At 38.4% G+C, this 23,430-nt stretch overlaps 1 protein-coding gene across 2 annotated transcripts in view; it reads right to left on the minus strand.

The window, feature by feature from the left end:
- The window catches only part of MET (MET proto-oncogene, receptor tyrosine kinase), a 196,138-nt gene that overhangs the window by 61,987 nt on the left and 110,721 nt on the right, over positions 1 to 23,430 (minus strand). For both annotated transcript variants that reach the window (XM_077471942.1, XM_077471943.1), the window contains 5 exons: positions 14,656 to 14,807; positions 14,340 to 14,442; positions 14,079 to 14,215; positions 13,187 to 13,348; positions 5,877 to 5,976 (listed from right to left, as the gene is read on the minus strand). In XM_077471942.1, the coding sequence (XP_077328068.1) occupies positions 5,877 to 5,976; positions 13,187 to 13,348; positions 14,079 to 14,215; positions 14,340 to 14,442; positions 14,656 to 14,807 (654 nt within the window). The remainder of the gene's footprint in view (positions 1 to 5,876; positions 5,977 to 13,186; positions 13,349 to 14,078; positions 14,216 to 14,339; positions 14,443 to 14,655; positions 14,808 to 23,430) is intronic.

The raw sequence follows: 23,430 nt of genomic DNA on the forward strand, positions 1-23,430 counted from the left end.
TGCGGCTTATACATTTTTCAAATTTTTAGTACTATAAGGCAGTCTGACTTGATCCTTCATATTCTGTACTCTGTGGGATTATAATATGCATGGGTCAAAACTGCTAGACTTGGATTACTCTCACCTAATACCTATGAGTACCTTAAGACTTTTACCTCTGTTGTTTACTGACCTAAGAAAGTGATAAAATTGGCTTTTAATGTCTAGTTATCTTATCTAATTAATGTTTCAAATGCAATTGTTTGCAAATGCAAGTCGTCCACAGATGAAGCAAATTTGTTTTCTGCAACCACAGGTTGCAGGAAAGAAAATCACTTGATTTCCCCCAGACAGTGTTGATGGGGGAATCCCTCCAACAGAGCCAATGTATTTTCCTTCCAGTCGGGGGGAGCCATCCCTGCCTGGATAACACAGTGATTGCTGCTAGCGGCTTTAATAGCCGCTAGCAATAATTGTATCTAAAATCTGACAGACTGGTTGTACTCAAGTTGACCAAATTGATCAACTCAAGTACATTCAGCCTGCCCATGCATGGTTTAGATCTTGGCTTGTGCAGCAAGGGACAGTCTATGGCCAGCTTTAGTAATGCTCATAGTACCAGAATTTTTAAGAAATTACTACTTACTGAGCAATGTGAGAAAAAAACAAAACTTTTCTGATTGCTAAGGTTTGAGTTTTGACTCTGTCATAGTTATATAAAAGTAACCTTTGTCTCACTGATAAGGCAGGTGTGTGGTATATGAATAAGCTCCATGGTATTCTTTTCTAAACAGGAAAATGATAGACACGAGGAGTGTGACAGTGTGAGAATGAATTGCGGAAGGTTAAGCAGACTAGTATTAGGAGGAAAGTAACAAGGCTTAGGAGCTGCAACTTGGCAAAGGCTGAGATTTTCCCATGTCATGTTTTATCTTGCCTAATGAGATGGTTTTGTTTCATAGAATGTTATTTTTAGTTCAACCATGTTTCCACCATGTTTCTGGTAAATAGGCCCACTTTTCCTGTCTGAAAATAACAATCATCAAGCTTTATACACACAACTAAATATATTAGAATGATTAACAGCATCCTACAGAATGTGTTCTAAGATGCACTGCTGCTTTTTAAGACCATGTTAGACAGGCGATTTATTAACAGCAATCCTTTTTTTTTCTTTCGCAATTTCTCACTAAGGAAATCATAGTTGTTTTCTTTTTAAGTCGCTAATTTGGTAATTTTACAGCAATTTGTAGCTCAGTTGGTCAACGACAAATGCTCTGCATTCACCTCAATGGCTTAGCAACAATTTACTCTAGGAGAGGGATTTGTAGCAGAAAACTCTAATGTAATGATGTAGCACAGGTTTGACCTGTAGCTGTAATAAATCTCTTTCTAGCAACAAATAGCCAGTGGCTATGGCAATTATGTTGTTAGTTACAATTTTTTTTTCATTGCTGACATTAGTTCATTTTTCGCAATAGAGCTCTTACTTTGTCCCCAAAAGTCACTCTACACTAGAAAAAATAAAGACCTGGGGATCTCTAAACCACTAGTATAATACAGGTGTACAGTCATATGCAAAAGTTTAGGAACCCCTGACAATTTTCATGATTGTCATTTATAAATATTTGGGTGTTTGGATCAGCAATTTCATTTTGATCTTCAGTAGTGAAATTAAGTTTATTGGATTAACAGATAATGCGCAATATGTATAAAAAGTAAATTATCACCCCAACAGAGAAATCACATCAATATTTAGTAGAGCCTCCTTTAGCAGAAATAACAGCCTCTACACGCTTCGTATAGCCTGTAATGAGTGTCTGGATTCTGTATGAATATATTTTGGACCATTCTTTCTTACAAAACATCTCCAGTTCAGTTAGGTTTGATGGTTACCGAGCATGGACAGCCCGCTTCAAATCACCCCACAGATGTTCAATGATATTTAGGTCTGGGGACTGGCATGGCCATTCCAGAACATTGTACTTGTTCCTCTGCATAAATGCCCAAGTATATTTTGAGCAGTGTTTTGGGTTGTGGTCTTGTTGAAATATCCAGCCACGGTGTAACTTCAACTTTGTGACTGATTCCTCAACATTATTCTCAAGAATCTGCTTATATTGAGTGAAATACATGCAACCCTCAACTTTAACCAGATTCCCAGTACCGGCACTGGCCACACAGCCCCACAGCATGATGGAACCTCCACCAAATTTTACTGTGGGTAGCATGTGTTTTTCTTGGAATGCTGTGTTCTTTTGCCGCCATTCATAACGCCCCTACTTATGACCAAATAACTCAATCTCTGTTTCATCAGTCCACAGCACCTTATTCCAAAATAAAGCTGGCTTGTCCAAATGTGCTTTTGCATACCTCAAGTGACTCTGTTTGTGGCGTGTGTGCAGAAAAGGCTTCTTTCGCATCACTCTCCCATACAGCTTCTCCCTGTGCAAAGTGCGCTGAATTGTTGAAGGATGCACAGTGACACCATCTGCAGCAAATTGATGTTGTAGGTCTTTGGAGGTGGTCCGTGGGCTGTTTTTGACCGTTTTCACCATCCTTCGCCTTTGCCTCTCCAATATTTTATGTGGCCTGCCACTTCTGGCCTTAACAAGAACTGTGCCTGTGGTCTTCCATTTCCTCACTATGTTCCTCACAGTGGACACTGACAGCTTATATCTCTGCGATAACTTTTTGTAGCCTTCCCCTAAACCATAATGTATAACAATATTTGTTTTCAGGTCATTTGAGAGTTGTTTTGAGGCCCCCATGTTGCCACTCTTCAGAGGAGAGTCAAAGACAACAACTTGCAATTGGCCACCTTAAATACTTTTTCTCATGATTGAAAGCACCTGTCTATGGAGTTCAAGGCTTAATAAGCTCACCAAACCAATTGGGTGTTCCAATTAATCAATACTAAGTAGTTACAGATATTCAAATCAACAAAATGACAAGGGTGACCAAATGTATGCACCTGTCTAATTTTGTTTTGATGCACATTGCATATTTTCTGTTAATCCAATAAACCTAATTTCACTACTGAAATATTACTGTGTCCTTCAGTTATTTGATAGATCAAAATGAAATTGCTTATCCAAACACCCAAATATTTATAAATGACAATCATGGAATTTGTCAGGGGTTCCTAAACTTTTGCATATGACTGTAAAAAAAATGCACGTTTAACATTTTGATTAGCAAACCTTATAATGGGAAAATAGTCATGCAGTATCTCACAAAAGTACACCGCTCACATTTTTGTAAATATTTTTTTCTTCTTTTCATGTTACAACACTGAAGAGATTACACTTTGCTACAATATAAAGTAGTGAGTGTACAGCTTGTATAACAGTGTAAATGTGCTGTCCCTTCAAAATAACTTAACGCACAGCCATTAATGTCCAAACCGCTGGCAACAAACATGCTTGGCCAGTCCATCACCTTTACCCTCAGCTTCTTTAGCAAGGCAGTGGTAATTTTTGAGGTGTGTTTGGGGTCATTATCATGTTGAAATACTGCCCTGAGGCCCAGTCTCCGAAAGGAGGGGATAATGCTCTGCTTCAGTATGTCACAGTACATGTTGGCATTCATGGTTCCCTCAATGAACTGTAGCTCCCCGATGCCGGCAGCACTCATGCAGCCCCTGACCATGACACTCCCACCACCATACTTGACTGTAGGCAAGACACACTTGTCTTTGTACTCTTCACCTGGTTGTCACCAAATGCTTGACACCATCTGAACCAAATAAGTTTATCTTGGTCTCATCAGACCACAGGACATGGTTCCAGTAATCCAAGTCCTTAGTCTGCTTGTCTTCAGCAAACTGTTTGTGGGCTTTCTTGTGCATCATCTTTAGAAGAAGCTTCCTTCTGGGACGACAGCCATAAAGACCAATTTGATTCAGTGTGCAGTGTATGGCCTGAGCACTGACAAGCTGAACCCCCACCCCTTCAATCTCTGCAGCAATGCTGGCTGCGCTCATATGTCTATTTTACAAAGACAACCTCTGGATATGAAGCTGAGCAGGTGCACTCAACTTCTTTGGTCGATCCATAGTGAGGCCTGTTCTGAGTGGAACCTGTCCTATTAACCTCCCTGGCGGTATGATTATTTCGGATTTTAGGTGCTAAATGCAGTACAATTATTTTGCATGAAAATTTGGTGTTTTATATTGTAGTCCTGTAATTTTTAGCAATAACTCACTTAAATCTGTCCAAACCAGAGTCTAGCAGACATCCCGGGTATGATAAAGTTTGAAAAATGAAATCATAAATTATAATATAATAAATAGTTATAAATAATTGTACCAAATAATAATATAACAATAATAACAATTATTCAATATTGTAATCAAATCAAAAACACTGAAATTTGCTCAGTTGCAGAATTGTCACTGTCATTTCTTTTCAGTATTTGCTGACGGATCTCCCCACAAATCGCTATCGCTCAATTCTGCAAGTGATTACAATTTATTATCGCTGTTTTCTAGCTGGTCTAAAATCATTTTTGATGTAAAGTGACAGTTTTGGTTGCTATGGACAATCTCCAGTTTCCAGGCATAAAGAACAGTTTTTATAAGATAAAACTGCATGCCAGACACTAGACAAACCACTAGGGACAAAGGGGATGTGAAATAATTACATACAGCAATGTAATCTGTAAGATTACATTATACTGTATGTATACTGTGTGTTTCACTTTTTGATTTTGGCGCCGATCTCCGTCCCCGTGCGTTGCAACGCTCGCAGGGAATGGAGCTCGGCTCCGTGATAGATCGAGCGAGACACAGCTCACTCATACAGCACGGGGACATCACTGGATCCAGGGGACAAGGTAAGTAAGCGTCCTCCTGCATTTAGCGATGCGGTCCCGAGTCTGGCTTGGGGTTACCGCTTTTGGTATAAAAATTCCACCCCGAGCCAGACTCGGGAATACCGCCAGAGGGGTTAAACCACTGTATGGTCTTGGCCACCATGCTGCAGCTCAGTTTCAGGGTCTTGGCAATCTTCTTATAGCCTAGGCCAGTGATGGGGAACCTTGGCACTCCTGATGTTTTGAAACTACATTTCCCATGATGCTCCACTACACTGCAGAGTGCAGGAGCATCATGGGAAATGTAGTTCCAAAACATCTGGGGTGCCAAGGTTTGCCATCACTGGCCTAGGCCATCTTTATGTACAGCAACAATTCATTTTTTTCAGATCCTCAGAGAGTTCTTTGCCATGAGGTGCCATGCTGAACTTCCAGTGACCAATATGACAGAATGAGAGCGATAACACCAAATTTAACACACCTGCTCCTCATTCACGCCTGAGACCTTGTAACACTAACATGACACTGGGGAGGGAAAATGGCTAATTGGGCCCAATTTCATTTTCCCTTAGGGGTGTACTCACTTTTGTTGCCAGTGGTTTAGACATCAATGGTGTGTGTTGAGTTATTTTGAGGAGACAGCAAATCTACACTGTTATACAAGCTGTACACTCACTACTTTACATTGTAGCAAAGTGTCATTTATTCAGTGTTGTCACATGAAAAGATATAATAAAATGTTTACAAAAATGTGAGGGGTGAACTCACTTTTGTGCGATACTGTACATGGCGCCACTGCAAAAGCAAACGTAAAGTCAGTGGTATTTAACCCCTTTGAAATAACAACAACAATATTGAAGTGCACTAGAAATCTATTCATTATTGATATGTTTCAGACAAAACTCCAGGATGCAAACATTTCTGGATATTAATTTTAATGTGATTTATAGTTACTTTATCATATCTTATGGTACAGAAAAAAAAAAAAAATAAGTACAATTTATTTGTGATGTTGCAATTGACGGGTAAATGAGAAAGAAAAAATAACTGGGAAAATATAATAAATAAAACATATTGCTCACCATATAATAAAGTTTTTCTGGTTCCGATAACTGGATTACCATCTTTGGTGAGGCAACTGCATTGAGATTTCGCCCGTGTGCCGTGATTGTGCTTCCTCCACTGTGAACATACATTTTATCATTAGGCATTGTGTCAGTGCTAAGTATTGCATATTATGCTACAAAAAAAAGACTACAAAAACATCATTTCAAGGGTGATACCATGTGATAATAGATAGATAGTACCTTTCATGGATAACTGTAGTAGACAGCAAAGGATGCATGGGCTCTTAGTATATTTGTAAACTGTTTAATGTTATCTTATTCTATGAAAGCTCACATGATTTCCACTTCAATCATGGTATTAAAATGTATTATGACTGGTTACTTTTATTTTTACCCACAAAACTACTACTCTGACTATTTCAATAAAACAATGCTGTCATTGCAGGTTAGAACACACACACACACATATATTTTTTTTCCTTTGCTTGACAAATGTATTAACAATTATAGAATTAGGTAGTAAATAATTATTCCTAGATAATTCATTTAATAGGATTACAAATTCTTTCAACAATTACAGTCACGGCAGCTTTTAATGGGGTATTTTAATGTCAAATTACAATTTCATTTCTGCTTTTGTAGTTACATAGATAGAGAAAGTATAGGAGAGGTAGTTCTATTTCTCAAAGGCTTAAGCCGCGTACACACGGGCGGACTGTATGGCCTACTTAGTCCGTCGAAACACATTTCAGCGGACAGTCCGCTCGTGTGTGGGCTTCAGCGGACTTTTTCAGCGTGCAGTCTGGCGTACTAAGTATTTCGGAATTTCCGTAATATTGTCCGTCATACTTTGGTTTCAGCGGACAATCCACTCGTGAGTAGGCTAGTTCGACGGACTAAGAATGGTGCATGCTCAGAAAGGATTTACACGGCGGAAGGTTGCATTGCTGTGTATTGGACTTCCTATTTCTAGTCCCGCCGTACGTGCTGTACACGTCATCGCGCAAGCTTTCGACGGACTGTTTGTGCATCCGTGTGTGGTCAAGTCCGTTCATTCGAAAGTATGACGGACTGTCCGTCGAATTGTATGACGGACTAAGTAGGCCATACAATCCGCCCGTGTGTACGCGGCTTAAAAGTTCAGCCTTCACCTGTAGCTGAAACCTGGTATCTAAACCTGATCATGCAGACACTATGAGGAACTATACACTCTAAGCCCTTGTACACACGGTCGGAGATTCCGACAACCAAATCCGTCGGAGTAATTCCGACGGATTAATTCCGGAAGAGGTCCGGAAGTGATGCTGCATACACACGGTCGGACTAAGTTGTCGGAAAATCCGATTGTACATAACGTGATGACATTATTTTGTTACGACGGGACTACGTTCAGGCTAGTAGCCAATAGCTTTGGTCTAGGAACTTGATCTGAGCATGCGTGGCACTTTGTCCATCGGAGTAGGCTACACATGATCAGAGTATGTCCGATCGGAGCATTTTGTCGGAAAATTTTACCGGCAAGTTGGAAAAGTTGGTCCGTCGGATATTCCGACGGAAACAGTCCGATGCAGACCACACACAGTCGGAATATCCGACAAAATGGTCCGATAGGACACATTCCGTCGGAATCTCCGACCGTGTGTACAAGGGCCAACATGTCCAAAAGCTTGATCTTTAAGCTGGCCATACACTAGAAGAACCTTGTTTGAACTTTTTGGATTTTGAGTACACTCATTTGATTTTTTAATCAAGGTCCATTCATTAAATAATGTAATGTTAAAAGTAAACTTTCAAACAGCATTCATCAAATCATTAAATGTATTGAGAATTTTTGTATGAATATTCGTAAATAGGAACAAAAACCTACTAGTGTGTACCCAGCTTAGTTCTTCAGGAAAATTAAAATTTTTGTTTATGACTAGTGCCAGGAACCCCAGATGAACCATGCTTATATGTTTATACAAAGAGAAACCATGGCTTATTTGGTGTTGGGCTTATCTAAACCAGTGTGAGTCACAGTAGAGTATACCTAAAGTGGTATGTACTGTAAACCAGCAGTTCTACATGTACAGTTAGCCCAGGGGCAACGAGAAACTATTCACATGGCCCAAACACTTCAATTGTGATGCAAGTCAGGTACATTCTATTTTAAGATTTAGTTTTGGTATAGTGGAGGACCTTTAGGTTCATTTTTTAGCCCATTTCACCATAACCTGTCTAGTTATACTGTCTGCAAAAGAAAGAACATTAAAAAGACCTTAAAGAAAAAGTCTGATACACAGGTGGAGCAAAGCAGATCTTTGTGTATAGTCCTAAATTTGGCCCTAGCCAAACTTTTATTAACGATTCTGGGAACCAGATATTGTATTTCTTTTGATTTTAGCTTTAATCTGTAGCTTGTATTTCTTTTCATTCTAGCTTTAATCTGTAGTTGTATTTCAAGCAGTCACTTTTGAAATATTTAAGGATTCCAGAAACACTACCCAAAATAGCTACAGAGCTTAGTCACTAATTGCACCATTTCAGTTAATCAAAAATAATCTTATGTACTGGCATCCCAGTTATGAAATGGTTTCCTTAACTCCCCCAAGGTTCCTGACACACTGCAAACTTACATTTTCAAAAGATCTTACATATCTAGAAATATTGATTACCTCTAAATGTAATGATGTGCTCTATATGCAGCAGTTCTCTCCAGTGTAAAATAATAGATGGAAGAGCTAATAAAATGTAATTAATTGTAATTTTATTATAAAATGCTGAAGAAAGCACAAAGAACATTTTCTGGTTTTGCTGCCTTCCTATTTGCAGATATTGAACATTGACTAACCTTCTTTTCTCTTCTATCTTTTTGTATAGTCTATCATTAAATAAATAAGGATAATTTGTATGATAAAATGTGTTGTGCCAATGACTGGGAATTTTGAATGGAAAGACACTAATATAGTAATGTCACAAATTTATCCAGTTAATTATAACATTACCTAACATTTATCCATATTTACAGTAAGGATGTAAATTATAAAAGAAAGTAGAAAGCTGTAGTATACAGAAGAAAAAAATGATGTTTGAATAAATACAGTGAAGTGCTAAAGCAGTCTTAACCTCCCTGGCGGTACGATTATTTCCGATTTTAGGTGCTGAAAGCGGTACAATTATTTTGCATGAAAATTTGGTGTTTTATATTGCAGTCCTGTAATTCTTAGGAATAACTCACTTAAATCTGTCCAAACAAGAGTCTAGTAGACATCCCGGGTATGATAAAGTTGGAAAAATGAAATCATAAATTATAATATAATAAATAACTATAAATAATTATACCAAATAATAATATAATAATAATAATAAAAAATATTCAATAATGTAATCAAATCAAAAACACTGAAATTTGCTCAGTTGCAGAATTGTCACTGTCATTACTTTTCAGTATTTGATGACGGATCTCCCCACAAATCGCTCTCACTCAATTCTGCGAGTGATTCTAATTTATTATCGCTGTTTTCTAGCTGGTCTAAAACTACTTTTGATGTAAAGTGAAACTTTTGGTTGCTATGGACAATCTCCAGTTTCCAGGCAGAAAGAACCGTTTTCATAATATAAAACTGCATGCAGGGCACTGCAGAAACCCCTAGGGACAAAGGGGATGTGAAATAATTACATACAGCAATGTAATCTGTAAGATTACATTATACTGTATGTAATGTGTGTGTTTTACTTTTTGAATTTGGTGCCATTCTCCGTCCCAGTGCGTCGCAATGTTCGCAGGGAACGGAGCCCGGCGATGTGATGAATCGAGCGGAGGACGAGCCGCTCACACAGCGGTGGGACATCACTGTATCCAGGGGACAAGGTAAGCATACTCATTCTGGATCCAGCGATGCGGTCCCAAGTCTGGCTTGGGGTTACCGCTAATGGTACTGAATTTTCATCCCAAGTCAGACTTGGGAATTCCGCCAGGGGGGGTCAATAGACCAGGGATATGAAATTAGCAGACCTCCAGCTGTTGCAAAACTACAAGTCCCAACATGTATCTGCCTCTGGGTGTCATGCTTGTGGCTCTCAGAGTCTTGATATGGCTCATGGGACTTGTAGTTCTGCAACAGCTGGAGGTCCGCTAATTGCATATGCCTGTAACAGACCATTAACTGTTTGTCATTGCTGGTACCCAGGAGCAGTGAAAGTTTCCCTACTTTTGAACCTGGGTATTGGTATAACCATAAAGCTACAGCTAAAACAGGAACAAGTTCAGTATTTAGTGAATATTCTCTACACTCTTCTCATTAAATATGCTAGTTTGACATTCAATATTCACTTACAGAGTTATCAGAGTCATTAAAGAATACCTTATATTTGGGCCAAAGCATCAAAACAAAAGGAGTTCAAAGTCTTATGCCCCATACACACGGTCGGACATTCCGACAACAAAATTCGTCTGATTTTTTTAGACGGATTTTGGCCCAAACTTGTTTAGCATATACACTGTTGCACAAAGTTGTCGGAAAATCTGATCGTTCAGAACGAGGTGACGTCCAGCACGTATGATGGGGACTTTATAGAGACCAGTAGCCAATAGCTTTCGTCTCGTAATTTATTCTGAGCATGCATGGCACTTTGTCCGTCTGAATTGTCTACACACGATTGGAGTTTAAAAAATTTGATTTTGTTGTCGGAAAATTTTAGATCCTGCTCTCAAACTTTGTGTGTCGGAAATTTCGACTGACAAAGTCCGATGGAGCCCACACACAATCAGATTTTCCAACAACACAATCCGATCGCACATTTTCTGTCAGAAAGTCAGACCATGTATACAGGCCGTAACAGTACATTTTCTTTAAAAAGCAACCACAGTCTAAGTAGAAAAGCCTGTCCCCTGCCAGCATGCTGCAGGGAATGATTATTGCCCTCTCCGTGGAAGCACTAGTCTCTCTTCAGATGTCTGACGTACACCCTGCTGACTCAGAGCTAGAGCTTTCCACTCAGCAAAGAAGTCAATTCAGTTGGACTTTAAAGTGCACATGTGCCCAGAATATGAACATTAAAGTATTTACACATTCTTAATATACAAACAAATGCTAATGTACCATCCACATGAGTAAGCCTCTTACACAGATAAATGTAAAGATATGCTTGTGTAGCATAGGTAGTTCACAAAATGTTCATAAGCAGTTCATAAAAATTCCATAGGAAGGGTGTTGCACTTTAGTAGGCAGCTCCAACTGAAACAGAAACAAATCTCTAAAATTACAAAAGAGGGACACATGGGGGCTCCAGCTAAGTGGAGCAATGCCACGTTGGATGGAAGCCGTTTGCCATAAGAGCTGCTTGTGACAGCAAACAGCATGTTGTCAGTGAGGAAACCAAGTTCAATGTTCCAGGAAGTGAGAAGAGCCACTGTGGGAGACAAGGCAGCATGTGATGCCACACCTGAGGCAGGCCGGTTGCTTAGGTTGCATTGGACGGCTTTAATACAATGTGGCGTGGCTGCAGATACGTTCTTTAAGTTTATATTTCTGTAAGTTTGCATTTGGTATTTTAATCATAATAAACTCAGTGATGCTGCACTTCGCTGGCGCTCTCTTGTGTTGCTCTTTTACACATTAGTAACAAACAGTAAAAGCTTTTAAATAAGCCATGTCCTCTCCAGTTGCTTGTACTGTGAAGTATTTAAAGTGGTACTAAAGGCAAAATTAAATTACATATATAATGAAGTCTTTCACTAGTATTAACAAGAACTCTTTTACTGTGCCCACCTGTAACATTTTTTTCTAATTCATTGGTCCTGGTAACTGAACCATACAGCCAAAGTGGAAGTTAAAGGGTTGAAACAACCTATTTAACGTTGAGAGGGGTGTTTACAAAGGTCAGCTTTTATTCAACCTGATAAAGTGTTTGTCCCAAAAACACTGTCTCTGAAATTGCTTAAAAACTGTTAGCTTGAGTTAGGCATTTATTTGTTAATCACTCATGTAAAGTCCATTTAACACTACCCACTCAAGGCAGCACTCCATAGATAAGTTTGCTTGATTCCCCCATCACCACAGACTGTGCTGATGCAGGAATCCCTCCTGTCGGGCCACTGTCTTCTCCCTGGCCGTCCCCACCGGAAAAGACAGTGATTATTGCTAGCGGCCATAACAGCCACTAGCAACAATCGCAGGTAAAACCCAGCATTCTGGTTGTACCCAAATCAACTTGGTACATTCAGCCTGCCCATACATGGTTCAAATCTCAGTCGTTTCCTGCTGAACCGGCAAAGATTCGAACCGTGTATAGCCTGCCTAATACAAGTGTGTTGCTGGCTGGATCACCGGGTGAAAATAAAGGAGAAAAAAACTAAAAACTAAAAATAGTAAACGAATGAAGCAATGAAATCTAAGGATTGGTAAGCTACAATATATAAAAAAAATATTTTGGATTTAGATACACTTTAATTCTCAAAGGTCCTCAAAGATCACAACAAAGACTGTAAAGTGGGTTTCAGTCCCTTTCTTACAGTTCTGAACACCTCCTATATGTTTACATTAGAGGCAAGCAACTGCCAAGATTCTGCTGCAACTGAAAGTAATAGGCAATAAACTGAGATTTTAGTACCTCTGCTGTCAAATTGGAAGATTAATTTCTTCACAATACATGTAGCTACTAAAATGAAGTTGAGCTTGTTTTAAAGTGTTTTTAGTGCTTGTTCAGAATATGTAAATAGTTTAGCATGTAATGTCTGGCCACGTGTTCATTTTAATATATTTTATAATTCCGTGGATTTATTTTGAGCTTGCATACAACTATTTTAGCATTGTTGGATATTGGCAGTAAAGGGTATGGAAAGTATAAGAATAGCAAACCAGGAGTAGTGATTTCTGTTGGTCTCCTTTACCATAAGCTGACTGAACATCCTATATTAATACCACAGAAATAGTATCAGAAGCTTTGATTATGGGATGTCACATTTTAGTATCTACAAGTTAGTAATGATTCTCATTCACGCACAGCATGTGGCTGACTCAAAACCTAATGTGAAATGCAGTTAAGACATCGTATGATACAGTTCCCTGCTGGGAGATTAATAACTTGAAGCAAAGCGCTGGCTTATGCAAAGCTGGATTGGCCGATTTAGTCAATGGATAACCCATCTAAAAGACCACTAGAGCTCCACTAGCTCCAGCAAGATAAACCAACTGAAGTAACAATATCCAGTGTATCCTATGTACATTATTTCTTTAAAAAAAAAAATTATACAGTTTTCTAATTACCTTAATTGACAACTCCAGTACCATATAAATGTAACAATAGGTTGGTCCCTTTCATACAGTATATCTAATGGCATTTACCTAAGGAAAGACTTTGTTGGTTCGATTTTAAAAATTGATGGATCCTCTTTATAGGTAAAAGATGTGCTTGCCTTGCGATGGGCATTGTCAATTTTCAGTGTAACAGGATATGTAGCAATTATTTTGCCTGGAGTATAACACTCGATGGCAGTACTGGACACACTAGAAAAAAAAAAAACAGACAAAATAATAAGTAGAGTTTCTGAGGGAACACAGCAAAAGACAGTCACTTTGAGAAAGCCATAAATGATCTTGGTAATAATACTGTTGACAGCCTAGAACTCTGTCTTATTAGATCAAACTTAGAAGCTACTTTGAAGATTTTGAAATGCAAGCAATAAAAGGTCAGTATCATCTCCTCAAAAGCCCCATGACAGCAGTGATTCATGTTTTAACCCTTGGACAATTACTACTTCTACAATAACATACAAAGACTTTAAAGTGGCATAATACCTTCTTAAAAGTGCAATTAAGGGTACAAATGTTATATTTTACTTTCTATTATAGCTATGTTAATGATGCAAATGTTCTGTATTATTTCTTATCTAGACTGAATAGAGGGGCAATGTGAACTAACCCGAAAAAAATAAAATAATTAAAAAATAAATAAATTAATATCTATCCATCCATCTATCTATATATATAGATAGATAGATAGATAGATAGATAGATAGATAGATAGATATCTATATATGATCTGTGTAATCAAGGTTTAATTTGAGATCATTTGGCCCATAATGCAGTCACTAATTTTGACTTTGCATCATGTCTGCTATTCATTTTGGTCAATAGAAGAGCCTCCACGAGAGTCTTCTAAAAAAGAAAAAAAAAACTTCCATGATGCAGGCAGACAGTCATTATCTTCTCTCTATGTTTAGTGTGTAATATTTACCTCTCGATGGTGCATAAATCTCCCCCAATGTAAACTTTTCTGTCCTTCCCACTGTTCAGATAATGTCCTTTCAATGTAAGCAGCGTCTTTCCTGACTCTGGTCCATAACTAGGAGTGATGTCTGCTATCACAGGGTTCTTGGAAATAAAGACATAAAGTACAAGTAAGTACATCCATTCTGCAAAAAAACAGCACTTTGTTGACTTGGTAATAAATAGTAATTTATATATAAAACAAAGCACACAACAAAACTATACTTACCACAAATGAGAACGTGGTAAAATTCACTGTCTGTTTTCCATTGGACACACTGCTGCTAATGTTGAAATTGACAGTAGCTTCTTGACTGACCTTGCAGAGCAACCTTAAATACATTTATATAGCTTTTATTATATAAAAACATGTCATAATACAAATATTATTTTTAACATTGACTTTTCTGAAATGATTTTACTAAGAAATAACTATTACACCATTGTTATTCATTCTGCTGTAACTAAAGATATGTGCAATGCAATTATTTATATCTGTTTTTAATATCTAACCAAAAAAGATTTAACCACCAAGAAACTCTTACTTGTTTTGACTGCTGTTCTTTACATCTATTTTGCATTTATTTTTTCCAATGAAAATTGAAATATCCTGAAAGCCCATAGAGTTTAACATAAGATCCCATCCACATATTGTCAGTTGTGTACCACCATCAAATGGAGCAGATGTTGGAATGATCTGAAAAAAAAAAACATTTGGAAACAAATTAAAATTTTTAATATATGATGTTGTTCTGTGGTTAATATAAAACACTGTATAAAGAACAGAAATAAAGATGGCAGTAATGTTATAGAAGCATATATATATATATATATATATATATATATATATATATATATATATATATATATATATATATATATACTATGATCTAGATCAGTGTAGGGCAGCTGACCTTGGGAAGTTTGCATATGGTTCTAGATTGCTCAAGAGCATTGTTTCAAATGTTCTACTGATTAGCAGATTTGGCACATTGTTCATGTGAGTCTTTGAAAAGAATGTACTATCACTAGATGTCTGTTATAGTGTTTTTTTTTCTTTTCCTTATTTATTAGGACATATACATATTTGCTGTTTTAAAGCCGTTACATATGAAATAATGCATACTATAAATGTAATATTTAGCACTTGACCTGAGCAGATGACTCACTCGTGTCTACGCTGCAGTTTTTCACAAAGCTTACTTAGAGCTATGCTGTGTGTAGGTTACATTACCTTCTTTGCGAATAGAATTGAAGAGGATAAAATTGAATTACCCTTGCACAGCTAAGTACACACCCTCTTATCTTTCTGCATGAAGATGTGTGCACATAATAATATGTATAGCACAATCAGTGCTTGATTTCATCCATGATTCAGCAGACAGAGTTTGAGTATGAATTTAAAAGAGTACATAATAATGATAATAATAATAATAATAATAATAATAATATTTCTATACACCTTTTATAGTGTCTAATGTACCTGTTTTTAAGTTAACATTTTAAATTGACAGCAAAATTGCAGGCACCTAGAGGAGCCTGAATACTATTTTACATTGGAATCCCTGAAAACTGGGTAGAACAATATGAAGATCTCAACTCTGAGGCCTGATGGAACCTTGCAGTAGGTCACCAAGGCTTGCTTGTGGATTAAAAAGGGCTGGGGGAAAGTAAGAGGGGCTAGCCATCTGTCCTAAAAGCTTCATGGTTCTCCAAAAGTACCAAACGGGTGGTATATGCAGACAGTTATGGTGCCTCCATAGAACCTTTGCTGTCAGTTAGCAACTAGTTTGATGGTAAGCAGCAGTGTGTGGTAGTCTCTGTTAAACAGCATTGCCCCTACCAAGATGGTTGCCCTCATACAGAGACACAGGGGGTTAGTTACAAAAGGCAAATCCACTTTGCACTACAAGTGCAAACTACAAGTGCAAAGTGCACTTGAAATTGCACTGAATGTGCACTTAGAAGTGCAGTCGCTGTAAATCTGAGGGGTAGATTGGAAATGAGGAGAAGCTCTGCTGATTTTATCATCCAATCATGTGCAAGCTAAAATGCCATTTTTTATTTTCCTTGCATGTCCCCCTCGGATCTACAGCGACTGCATTTCCAAGTGCACTTTGCATTTGAAGTTTTTACTTGTAGTACAAAGTGGATTTGCCTTTCGTAAATAACCCCCACTGTTCACAACAAGGCATAGTAAATCAGGAATGGAAAAACATCTTCTGCGGAGAGACAACAGGCAATGCTGGTCACTATTCCTTTGCCTTCTTCCTGACTTTTTTTTGGAGCAGCTTCCAGAGTTGTTACCCTTTCAATAAGCTTCCAGGACAGGGAGAAAACATAGCAGAAAAAGAAAGAAACATTCGTATATGTATTTCCACTGTGAATCAATTTGACTGCCTTAGCTTAAGCTTAAAACAGGTCTAAAGGCAATTAAAAAAAAATAATAATAAACATGTTATACTTACCTGCTCTGTGCACAGAGTGGTCCCCTTACCTCCTCTTCTGGGGTCCCCCACAAGAAATTTCTGCTCATCCTCTTCTGTGTGTATCCTCATAGCAAACTGTATGCTATGGGGGCACAGGTGTGGAGGTGCTCCCACGCTGGGCTTTGTGCATATATACCATAGTGCAGCTCAGCCCACTCTCTACTCACAGGTTTGCTCTCACTGTAGTGTAGTAAGAGCAGGGAGAGGAAAAGTTCTGCAACTTTGAACTTTGGTTCTATAACCACTTTAAAAAAAGCTACAGAAACGAGTTAGCTGCAGGGATAGCATCATGCAATACTGAGTTTTATAACCTGGAGCATGAAAACAATTGTCAAGGAAGACTAAACCCGTCAAGGGAGTCATCATAACTGCAACCAAGAGGCAAATTCATTATCATTATTTATTATTATTATTTTATTATTTATTAATTATTATAGAGCATATATAATAGAACAATAAACTGCTAATGTGGTATTATTTTTTTAGAACATTTTGTTCAGTAATTACATATACTATATATCCTTGTATGCAAATGTAATATTGGAAGAACTATCCAGTTCACACACGACTGTAACCTGAAAAGACATTGGGAAACAATAGCTTGCTTGGAAGGAAGTTCAGGACAAACAAGAAAGAAAAAAAAACCTGCTCTGATTTCTGTGCACACTGCATACACTGGCATGCTTCCCCTGAACCTTTGTTTACCCCTATTCTTTCTCTAATAGGAATAGAGGAATATGCCAAGCTGTGCACTGACAATTATCAAAGGAAGCTCTTTTTTTATATTGTAAATTGTGTTAAAATTACAACAATGGTGGGAAAAATACAAATCTGGCTAGATGGTTTTAGAAAAGCAATTTCAATAAAAGTCACTACACGACATTTGTATGATATTTATGCTACAGTGAACTAAATGATTTATTTCTGCATTATGTTTTGAAGCATTTATACTTCATCAGTGTAACATTGTACTCCAAGAATTTTGTATGTGGTCCTTCGATCCTTGTGGAGACTTGATAACAGGTTTTTTTTATATAAGGCTCTGTTCACATCTTGGTGTTCTGAATCAAGGGCGGAATCGCTGCGATTCTGCCTGCGATTCGAAATAGTGGCAAATCGTGGGACGCCTGTCGCCCAAAAGAAGTACAAGAACTTCTTTTGGGTGACAGGTGTCCCGTGATTCGTCGTGTGTCCCTGCGATTGGGAGAGATAATCAGCAGCGCTTAGGCAATAAATATTAATTTATTATTTGATATCATCACCTAAAATCCTTAATGACTATAATGATGCAGGTATTGTCTAAATCATAGAGAGTATATCACACCATACTCCTGCAATTTGTACACTTATCTAGCCTTCCACTAGACCCAACCCTTTTCAATAATTGCCTGTAAGATTATCAATATCCTGCTTTACTAAGTATGAGATAATTCTTAAGAAAAACTGAAATTAAGATATGCACCAACGTTTACATGAATTTCCAGGTACAGAGTTTGCAGTGTAGGCATGTTAGGAGAATGCTTGGCACTTCATGCTTTAATCGGTTTCTGCATTTTAGATCACTCAACCTGACTGGAGTCAATCCCACTAGGTATACTGCTGTTGACTTAGCAAATCTTACTTTTCAAGACTTAAAGATAAGCAGTTTAACTGAACAAGCCTGCAAAATTCACAAAATAGCTATAAATCTATGGTATCTCAACTGAAACCGCTAACAGTCCTCAATGAAACAAAAATTGTTGCTTCCCCTTTTGGGATTGGGATCTTTATAGCAAGAAATGCTGCTATACTAATAGTAAGTTGTGGAGCAGGAGGTATGATAATATGGAGGAGGGTGGGATAAGATACTTATGTTCGTGGAAACTGTTGCCCCACCTCAGGGCACTGGAACTGTTGCCCCACCTCAGGGCACTTGATCCTTTTGTGCCAAGCTGACCTCCCTCACTAACCTGTGAGGCGTCTGAAAGCGCAGTATAAACTGTATGTAGCTGCGGCTACATACAGCATACCATAATGTGTTTAGGTTGCAAGCTGAGACTTCCTGTCTCATACCCAGCACACAGAAGAGTCTACCGCAACGGCACTCAGCCCCTCAGAGCAAGCAATGTATTCTAGCAATGAATGCAAAACTTCCTCTGGTTGGGTCAGAGGCAGACTGATCATGTCACAACCTCTGACTCAGCCAATCAGAGGAAGATTTGCTAGAATACATTGCTTGCTCTAAGCAGCTGAGCGCTGCTGTGGTAGTCTTCTGTGTTTCAAATATGAGACAGGAAGGTCTCAGCTCGCACCTGGACCACACTGCAGTGTGCTGCATGTAGCCGCAGCTACATACAGTTTATACCGCACATCCAGTGGCCTCACAGGTTAGTGAGGGACATAGTTCATTTGGGCAAGCTTGGTCCAAACAAACAATCTATGTAAAGTGTGTGAAAAAATTGAGTTTGAGAGGTTTTAGGCAAATTTTAAGAATTATTTGTAATTGCTGTGTGAATGCTCGAGATATTTGCACAACACATTTTTGTTTTTATATAAAAAACTACTTAGCTTCAAACCTAATTTTTTTTTAAATTTTGATTGAACTAAATCAATATGACTTTTTAACCTAACTATATATCTATGTAAAACAACCCTCCTCACTACTTTCTACATAACTTTAAAATCTTTATCCAATTCTGGGGTTTTTCTGTCTTCCATTAACTTTCAGAAGGTCATTGGTGTGGAAGGGGTCTATAATTTCCAGCTGCAGAATTAAACTCAGGATGCAATATTCCTTGGGTATGAGGTTCTGGGAGATTCCTATGCTAAAATTCCTATGCTCCAATTGGATCATTAACTCCTTGATTCACTGGAAATTACATTTTACATCTATATATACACAGCTGTGCTCATAAGTTTAAATACCCTGGCAAAATTTATGATTTCTTGCCCATTTTTCAGAGAATATGAATGGTAACACAAAAACATTTTTGTTCACTCATGGTTAGTATTTGGCTGAAGCCATTTATTATTAATCAACTGTGTTTACTCTTTTTATATTATAAATCAGAACAGAAACTACCCAAATGACCCTGATCAAAAGTTTACATACCCTGTTGACTTGGCCTGATAACATGCACACAAGTTTACACAAAGGGGTTTGAAGGGCTATCAAAGGTTACCATCCTCACCTGTGATCTGCTTGTTTGTAATTAGTGTGTGTATAAAAGGTCAATGAGTTTTTGGACTCCCGACAGACCCTTGCATCTTTCATCCAGTGCTGCGCTGACGTTTCTAGATTCTGAGTCATGGCAAAAGCAAAATAATTGTCAAAGGATCTGCGGGAAAAGGTAGTTGAAATGTATAAAACAGGAAAGGGATATAAAAAGATATCCAAGGAATTGAGAATGCCAATCAGCAGTGTTCAAACTCTGATCAAGAAGTGGAAAATTAGGGATTCTGTTGAAACTAAACCATGGTCAAGTAGCCCAACCAAAATTTCAGCCACAATTGCCAGCAAAATTGTTTGGGATGCAAAGAAAAACCCACAAATAACTTCAGGTTAAATGCAGGACTCCCTGAAAACATGTGGTGTGGAAGTTTCAAGATGCACAATAAGGAGGCACTTGAAGAAAGATGGGCTGCATGGTCGAGTCACCAGAAGAAAGCCATTACTATTCAAATACCACAAGTATCCCACTTACAATACGCCAAACAGCACAGAGACAAGCCTCAAATCTTCTGGCACAAAGTAATTTGGAGTGATGTGACCAAAATTTAGCTTTTTGGCCACAACCATAAACACTATATTTGGAGAGGAGTCAACAAGGCCTATGATGAAATGTACAGAGGTGGGTCGCTGATGCTTTGGGAATGTGTGGGCTACAAAGGCACAGGAAATTTGGTCAAAATTGATGGCAAGATGAATGTAGTATGTTATCAAAAAATACTGGAGGAACATTTGCATTCATCAGCCAGGAAGCTGCGCATGGAACATACATGGACATTCCAACATGACAATGATCCAAAACATAAGGCCAAGCTGACCTGTCATTGGCTTCAGCAGAATAAAGTGAAGGTTCTGGAGTGGCCATCTCCTGACCTCAATATCATTGAGCCACTCTGGGGAGATTCCAAATGTGCAGTTCATGCAAGACAGCCCAAGAATTTACAAGAACTGGTGGTTTTTTGCCAAGAGGAATGGGCAGCTTTACCATCTGAGAAGATAAAGATCCTCATCCATAAATACCACAAAAGACTTCAAGCTATCATTGATGTTAAAGGGGGCAATACATGGTATTAAGAACTGGGGTATGTAAACTTTTGATCAGGGCCATTTGGATGGCTTCTGTTGTGATTATGATTCTGTTGTGATTATGATTTAAAAGGGGGTAAACACCGTTTATTGATAATAAATAGCTTCAGCCAAACACTAACCATGAGTAAAAGAAAAGTTTTTATCATTCATATTTTCTGGAAAATGACCAAGAAATCATAAATTATGCCAGGGTATGTAAACTTATAAGCACAACTGTATATATACATACAAGTCTGGCCAACTGAGACCAAAACAAATGAGCTGAGGTCAAACGTGGGGTATTCACTGGGGTTCCATGTTGTTAAACTAGCAGCTTAATGCACCACTAAATGTACCTTCATTTGACCACTATACAGTATCTCACAAAAGTGAGTACACCCCTCACATTTTTGTAAATATTTTATTATATCTTTTCATGTGACAACACTGAAGAAATGACACTTTGCTACAATGTAAAGTAGTGAGTGCACAGCTTGTATAACAGTGTGAATTTGCTGTCCCCTCAAAATAACAAGACATTAATGTCTAAACCGCTGGCAACAAAACTGAGTACACCTCCTAAGTGAAAATGTCCAAATTGAGCCCAACGTGTCAATATTTTGTGTGGCCATCATTATTTTCCAGCACTGCCTTAACCCTCTTGGGTATGGAGCTCAACAGAGCTTCACAGGTTGCCACTTGAGTCCTCTTCTACTCTTCCATGATGACATCACAGTGCTGGTGGATGTTAGAGACCTTGTGCTCCTCCACCTTCCGTTTATGGATGCCTCACAGATGCTTAATAGGGTTTAGGTCTGGAGACATGCTTGGCCAGTCCATCACCTTTATCCTCACCATCTTTGCAAGGCAGAGGTCATATGAGAGAGTGAGAGCTATAACACCAAATTTAACACACCTGCTCCCCATTCACACCTGAGACCTTGTAACACTAAGGCCGCGTACACACGCGGGGACTGTTCGGCCAACTTTGTCCGTCAAACAGTTTCGGCAAACAGTCCGCTCAAAATTAGCATGGACGGACATGGCCACACACGACGTACGAACAGTTTGCTGAAACCGTGCGCGATGACGTGAACGGCACGTACGACGGGACGAAAAATACGACGTCCTATACACTGCATTATAACTTTCGGCGTGTAAATCCTTTCTGAGCATGCGCGGAACTTAGTTTGTCGAACAAGCCTACACACGAGGGAACTGTTCGCTGAAACAAGGTTTCAGCGGACAGTTTTTCGGAAATTCCGAAAAACCTTGTTCAGCGGACTGTTCGCTGAAACTGTCCGCTGAACGCCCACACACGGGCGGACTGTCCGCCGAAACACTGTTCAGCGGACAAACTTGGCCGAACAGTCCCCGCGTGTGTACGCGGCCTAACAAATCACTAACGGAGGGAAAATGGCTAATTGTGCTGAATTTAAAAATTTTCACTTAGGGTGTACTTACTTTTGTTGCCAGCGGTTTAGACATTAATGAATGTGTGTTGAGTTATTTTAAGGGGACAGAAAATTGACACTGTTATACAAGCTGTACACTCGCTACTTTACATTGCGGCAAAGTGTCATTTCTTCAGTGTTGTCACATGAAAAGATATAATAAAATATTTACAAAAATTTGAGGGGTGTACTCACTTTTGTGAGATACTGTACAATGCACTACAGCCAGAATCAATATAATGTTTATACCATTTTCAACAAGACAGCAAAATCAGGAGCTAGCAAGTTTTGCAGGCTGTCATTCAGGACCAATCAAAATATAAGTCACAAGGCCAACAGTGCAGGCATTCAAAATTAGTGGCAGGGTAAAAAATCAGACCTGGGCAAAATTCAGAGTTTTCATGTTTGATTGGAGTTTATCATAAGTGTTGTGTTGGTGTTAGTGTTGTTGTTTTTGAGTGGGTTACTGAATGGTACGGAGAACATCTCATAATTAATAGCTATAAAGTGTATCTATGGTCAAAATGTAAAAACATATATTCATTTTCACATTGAATTTGAATTATGTTTAGCCTACCCCTATCAATCTTAACAATCTTGAAGTTGAAACTTACTTTGTGAAGATCCCTACAAGTTTACTACCTTGACTTTTGACATTTACTATACCTTGTGGGGATGCACTGCTGTGTCATACATTTCACAGAGTCTGCCTACTGACCTAAATATTTGCCTAGGAGAGTTTGAGGAGGCGGAGTCAGTACGGAAATCCCTGATTACAGACAGCAAGGTACCATGGGATACTGTATTTATTGGCGTATAACACTCACTTTTTCACCATGAAAATTGGGTGAAAATAGCGTGTGCGTGTTATACCCCAATACAAAAATTTTATTTTTTCCCTGAAACTCTTAAAATGAATGTGTGTGTTATACGCCGATAGTCCTTAGAAATTAAAAGTAAAGAGCAGAGAGAAATGAAAAGAGGTGGCCAGCAGACAAGCAGAATTCACAACATGACATTTTTGAAAAAAAGTGCATTGTTCTGCTTTGTATAATACCCCATACTTGGTGCATACTTATCAAACAGGAGACCCATAAAAAT

The sequence above is a fragment of the Lithobates pipiens genome, unplaced genomic scaffold (genome assembly GCF_037356315.1).
Source record: "Lithobates pipiens isolate NorthernLeopardFrog02 unplaced genomic scaffold, aLitPip1_a1.2 Scaffold_8, whole genome shotgun sequence".
Lineage (NCBI taxonomy): Eukaryota > Metazoa > Chordata > Amphibia > Anura > Ranidae > Lithobates > Lithobates pipiens.